Raw genomic sequence first — 6,549 nt, forward strand, 5'->3', positions numbered from 1 at the left:
TTCTGGTCTAAGTCCAGTTTTGTTGCATGCCCTGTGTCATTTTATTGCGGCAATAAAGTGGGGAGAAGGGAGGGAGAGGCAGCGACCCGACCAACGAGCACGGGTGTTCATGCCACACGCGCACAATATCCCAAGCTGGGTTTGAGCTTTAAATACCCAAGATTATCAAATTCCCATAAAGTCCTTCAAGATAGCGCTGGTATTATTTTATCGGAAAGGCATTCCAGGCAGCATACTTTGAATTAATCTCGCAATCTCCAGGCGATTTATGGTCCACAAAAAATAAGTTACCCCAGACTTTCCCCCACGCTGTCCCCACGAAGGCCTTGTGAGTCATTTCACAGAAGTAGTATGATCGGGGCACTTTTCGTTTTATTGGAGTGTATTTGAAAGGAATATAAAACTTTAGGGTGCAGTACGGAGCATGGCTGGTGCTCTGCATGCGTGTACAAATGTTTTCAGGGGGAAACATCTCCCTCCAGGCCTGAGGGGTCCCAAGGGAGGCCCCCTCAGCTCTGCCTTGCGCAGGGCTGTTGTGTAAGGGGGAGAGGAGAGAGGAGAGCACCCCCTGCCTCACAGCCAGCCTCGGCCTCCCCTGTTTGACAAGAGAAAACCAAATAATTCTTACAGAACCTTCAGGAACTCTCACAGAACTCTCACTCAGCTGCTGAGAGGAAGACTTTACCTCCGGCTTCCCTGGACGCCCAACGCGGAGCTGCCTCCCGAAAAAAGCCTCTCACGCCGCGCTCCCACACCAGGGGTCTCCACGACCACCGGGCGCGGAGGCTGAGAAGAGGAGGGAGGCCCCGCAGGGGCTGCGGGGCGGGGAGGACGAGGAGGAGGAGGCTGAGGAAGGAGGCCTGAGCGGGCGGCACCCAGGTGGAGGCGGCAGGGCCCGCTGAGGCGAACGCCGCCGCCGCCGCCGCCCCGCCCGCCGAGCCAGTCCTGCCGCGTCAGGCGGCCCCGGCCCCGCAGTCCCCGCCCGGCGGCGGCGCTGCCCGGCTGGTTCCACAACTTTTTGACAGTTTCTCAGCGGCCGAGGAGGGGGGAAAACAGCCTGGGCTCCGGCTGCGCTGGGGCCGTGAGCGCTCTCCGGAGGAACGAAGCCTCCCTCTCCCCGCCGGCACCATGTCCCGGGACCCCGAGGAGGTGAACAGGCTGACGGAGAGCACCTACAAGGTGAGCGCGGGGGGGGGGGCGCTGCCCGCCTGTCGCCGCCGAGCCTGAGGAGACGGCGGCCGACGGAGGCAGCCACGGCCCCTCTCGCGGAAAGGGAGTCGGCTCCTTGTTTTTTTTTAATTTTTATTTTCTTTTTATGAGTAAGCTCGCCCGTCCCAACGTGCCAGAGCCCTGCTGCTCGGTGCTGGCTTCCACGGCGTGAATAACGCCAAGGGGCTTGGGCAACAGGTTTAGGGCAAGGCAGGCTTTAAGACTGTTTTTTTTTCCCCTCCTCAGCAGGCTCGGTTCTCCGAAAACCATAATTCCCCCGGTGTGCTTTAATGAGAACGCGGTTCGGAGAGCTTGGGGTTTGTGGTTCTCTGCTTAAGCCATTCCTTGATAGGGGCCAGAGCCTGGAAGTGGCTTAACAGTGAATTAAGTTGCTTGCCAGAGTCCTAAGCTGATAATCTGATTTATGGAGGGACACCCTAGCGTGATTCAAGGCATCCGCTGGAAAAGATAGTCCGATTAATGTTGGTAGACTTCTAAACTTTCTAGAAATGCCTACTTACTACCAGAATGAAAAGTGTTTTGTGTGCTGGCAGGAGGCACTCAAACTTTTTCTCTCAACAAACAGCCCCTCCAAAACACACGAAGGGAAAAAAAAAAAAAAGGCAAAATGCCCTTAAAAATCCTGCATTTGAGTAGCAATAGCAGTCATAGATCCATGATCTTTATTCTGTGCAGTGTGTTGTAGTACAGAAATCATTCACATTTGCAAATGTATTTAATCATGCAAATGAACCTACAGCTGCAATGCGTTTGCAGCTTCAAGCCCAAAGGAAGGCTTTCTGGAGATTGTTCTGTTTTGCTGTTTACTCAATCATACTGGCATATTATCAAATGTTTTCATATTTCTGAAGATGTTGTTACAGTATAAAGGTCTCCGAAAACTTTTACAGGAGTATTTTACTGTTTCATTGTTCTCTGACACACTTAAGTCAACTTCATTACTTCAAGTAGTCCACCTATATTGGTGTCATGTCATATTTCTATTTAATTTCTCTTAGATACTAAATTCATGTAAAATTACTGGAAAAATGAGACTACTTGGCAATAAAGGTTGTCCTTTAGGATCAGTGTAGGTCTTAAAGAGTCTGTTGCTTTTTGATATCAGTTACTTTCATGGCAAGGCCATAAGCAAACAAATTATTTTTTCCTCAGAAAAACAGTCTGTAAATACAGGCTCACAGACGAGAAGCCTGGGAAGTTCAGGGCTATGCTGAAGAAGGAATGCCCTACCCTGTCTATTGGCTTCCAGAATGTAGCTAAAACAGGACAGAAGATCTCTTATTTGTGAGTTTTAACAGATATACTATGAAATAGGTTTTAAAGGAATGACAGACCTCTAAATAAACATAAACCTTCCCTGGTACTTAGTACTTGCTTCCTGGGAAAGCTTCCCCCCTTTTTTTTTCTTTGTTTTCTAAACTAATTCAAAGGGACACTTAAGATTGAAACAACCAGCAAAACCACAGTAATACAAAGTTAATGTTGACAGTGTGATGAAATGTCTTCTATGCGGATATTTTGAGAGGTCTGGTATGTTGCATCACATAGCTAGTACTCACAGGCCTGGAAACCCTCCTGCCCTGCCCTCATTAAAAATGGAAACTTTATCCAGGTAAGGTATAAAGGCTGCTTCAGATAGACCCAGAATCCATTCTCTGTTTTAAAGTAGTTATTTCTATATCAAAGTTAAAATCTGGAAAATGGTTCTTTACTTCTTAAGGGCAGAGAGAACTGGCCTCTGTATTCAGCATTTGCTGTGACTACAATTACACCTCCCTCATTTAAAGCACATGAACGCTTCTTTGTGCCGTGCTTCCGTCTGCCCGGTGAGCCTGCTCTCCGCTCAGCAGCGTCCCTGTAACTTCTCCCCGGGTGCTGTCCTAGCAGCACAGCGCTCAGAGCACCGGGCTGGTATCGACCAAGTCAGCAGCAGTATTTGTGTTTCTCTTACCAATAAGAAAGCTTGCTCTGGAGAAACCAGCTCGATGTAGCGTAGGGATGGCATCTGTGTGCTGCGGGATCAAACGCAGGCTTTCAGCGTCTCAAAAAAAAAAAAAAGTAACCTTTCTGTGACCTGGAAAAATAATAGAAAAAGAAGTTTAATGCCTTGCTAGTCTGTTTTCCTTTTTTTTTTTCTTCTTTCTTATAGTGCTAATCCACTGGATTTATTAAACGCGTAGTAACCTGTGCTATAGAAAGCTTTGAAATATGCTTACAGAGATCACCAAGTGGCTAAAAGTAATGCCCTTGTATTTTTTATCTTATTCATTGTTTTTGTTGGCAACGACATAGGGAAGCAAATACTTCAACATATTTTAGGTAACCTGACTGAATAAACAGCATAATCCACAAATACGTGCATGTGTACACACATGAAAATCAAGGTTGACATTTGCTCTTTATGTAATACCTGAAGAATTATTTTAGTGCATGATAGGAATGGCACGTGCGAAAGGAAGCCCGAGGGTGTGGGAGCCTGTGAGCAAGGAGGGCCACGGCCTCCCCTGTGCCAGGGCGCTCCTGTGACGCCTCCCGGCTCTCGCCACCGCTGCAGTGACACGTCATGCTCGCAGTGCGGGACATTTCGTGACCTCCACGCACAGACCGTGTCCGTCGGTAACCCGGGAAAGCCAGTGCTTCTTGGTGTGCTACTGCGGCTGATGCAGTTACCTTTTATCGGCTGTATAAGGAGGTCTGTCTGTCATCTGGCTGTGTACACTGTCCGTTTGTCATCTGGCTATGACACGCAAAGCAGGCGAAAGGGGAAAAAGGTGGAAGAGCTGAGTTACGCACCCGTGGTTCTGTCCGTGGGGTCTGAGGGCTGTGCCAACATGTATTGCTCCTCTGGTTTGAGGCTTCTAGAACTCTTGATATTTCACAGGTGTTGATCATCTTGAATTTTAAAGATGAATTTCTCAGTATAAAAGCAAATTTTACCTAGAAATTTTCATTATCACCCTAAGTATATGATTAGAGTTGAAAAAAATAAGTTTGTTCCATGGAGTGCTGTGTTACTCTGAACAGGGGCATGTAGAATTATTTTGGTAGGCTATATTGCTTTCTCCTTGAAATATTTCTGATAAACTCAGTTTAAAACCCTAACTTCCACATATCCACATTTTTAAAAGGCTTACGATTAGATTAGACTACCAGACTTACTGTCAGTAGTTAAAATTCACTTGCGGCATGCTGCAGGAAGGGTATTGTTTTGAATTACCAAAATATAAATCCTAATTTGGGGGAAGAGGGGCCTCGGGGAGTTTGTGAGCGTATAAATTCTAGCTTAGTACAAGTTATCTATTTGACCTTACTTAATTATGTCTGCTTATATTCTGTCTTGGGTCACACATTCATAACCTGGAAAATTTTGTATTTAGAACACATTGATGGATGATGTATTAATGTTTCTCTTAAACATGAAACATCAAGCTAATAATTAGTCATAAGAATTACACTTTTTGATTAAACACTGTCATCCCGATTTTTTTCTCCATTCTGTTAGACCTGTTTTAAAACAATATTAAGCTCATTTACAGCTGAGATGGCTTAACATGAGGACTTAATCCTGCCCTTATGAAAGCTTTATTCTGGATTTCAAAGGCTAAAGAAAGAGATGAGATGTAATAATGTACAAAATGGAACACTGTGATTGGCTTTCTATAGGGCTTTTTGAATCTCCTCAATGGGTTCTCAGACAACATGAAAGACTCAAAAAAATTAATGTTGCTGTTTTTTTCTAATTGACCTGTAACATTATAAACAAAATTATTAGTGGCTATACAAAGGTTAGCTATGAATAGCTGTAGTGATGGTAATATGAGTAACATTAGACCTACTTTTCTGTGTTAGTTCTGTAATTTCGGATTTCGACCTAAATACATTGTTATCCACTCTTGCAAAAGTGCCTGCAGGATGTAAACTTGAAACTACAGGGAGTCTGTGCATTGTTTGGCTGTACCCATACCTGCTGAGCTATTGTTCTGCGAGGTGTGTCTTTAAGTAAGACGCAAAGCTGCACATTTACAGGAAGGCACTTTTACAATGGCTTTCATTTGTTTTGAAGATTAACCTTGTTTATATGGCTATCAGGAACTGTGGAAGATATGATACCTATACCCGAGTGGAAATACACCGCTTGTTCCTCCTCAGTCTTTTCTGCCAGGCTGGTTAACACGTTGGTTTCATGTGGTGAAGGCACATAGCAACCTTCATACCAGAGAATACATCTCCCTTCAGCTCTTTTTTGGGAAGGTCACTTGTGCCAACTCTAATGTTCTGCATAAAAAGATGTTTCCAGTTGCTTCTCTTGAAAGTGTTTCCCTTCGTTTCCATTCATCCTAAATAATAGAAAGCTGTAGGATCTAATCATGTGCCTCCTGTTCTCTTCTAGTTAATTATTCTGTTCACGAGAGGTAGTGTGTCACTAGAATATAGGGCACGAGATTGACAATTAGGAGGCCTGGGCTGGGTTCCTCACTGAACAACCAAATGATGTCTTGTGAACTACTTTATCTCAGCTGTTGCCTTACTTCATCATGTCCTGCAGGACTGAGACAAAGGTTTTATTACAATGTCTGTGTACAGCACAGCGGATGTCAAATAACATTGGGAACGTGTTACTTCTGACAGCTTTAAGTTAGTGGGCCTCGTGGTCAGAAATTCCTCTGTTCTGCCGTCTCTGCTTTATTAGAAGTTCTCAGATCTGGCTTTAACGTATGACTAGTGCTAGAGGTGGTTGGTCCCAGTCATTGTCGTGACCTTTTCCTCAGACTACAAATACGGGAAGCTGTAAAATAGTAAGGCATCACCTGAAAATAAACAGCTATAAAATTGATTTCTGAGTGGCTTGTTTTTAACCCTGTAACTTCTGAAGTTAAACAAAATATTACAATCATTTTAAGTGACCTGAAATGTCTTGGCAATATCAAGTTTATATCTGATCCTGAAAAGGGAGTTGCCAGTGACAGTTTCGCTTTTTTGAAGAAGTGCTCTAGGTATTTCTTCCTGGAATGAAGCTGCTTTGAAGATGGCAACAGTCATTAACTGTATAAAAAGAGCTCTCAAAGCAAGGGCAGGTTTTTGTTTGCTCTGAGAATCTAGCCTCCAGTAGAAAAAACAATACATATGCTTCTCTCTAATGCTGGAGAGAGAAAAAAATCATCTAAAAAATATTTCATTAGGTTGTCTTGTAGATCCAGCAGGGAGGAGAAAAAAAAAAATTGGGTCTCTATCAAACACAAACCCTCGGTAAGAAAGACGAGCCTTGCACAGTGCTGCGAAGATCAGCTAAGCATACCCTGTGTTAAACCGAGCAAATTC

The 6,549-nt window shown here is 44.5% G+C and overlaps 1 protein-coding gene across 1 annotated transcript in view; it reads left to right on the forward strand.

Moving 5' to 3' along the window:
- The first annotated feature begins 707 nt into the window (after positions 1-707).
- The window catches only part of BAIAP2L1 (BAR/IMD domain containing adaptor protein 2 like 1), a 39,932-nt gene continuing 34,090 nt past the window's right edge, over positions 708-6,549 (forward strand). Inside the window, exon 1 of the mRNA XM_083800369.1 lies at positions 708-1,179. Within this exon, the coding sequence (XP_083656495.1) occupies positions 1,129-1,179 (51 nt within the window). The 5' untranslated portion in view covers positions 708-1,128. The remainder of the gene's footprint in view (positions 1,180-6,549) is intronic.

The sequence above is a fragment of the Anser anser genome (genome assembly GCF_964211835.1).
Source record: "Anser anser genome assembly, chromosome: 15".
Taxonomy (NCBI): domain Eukaryota; kingdom Metazoa; phylum Chordata; class Aves; order Anseriformes; family Anatidae; genus Anser; species Anser anser.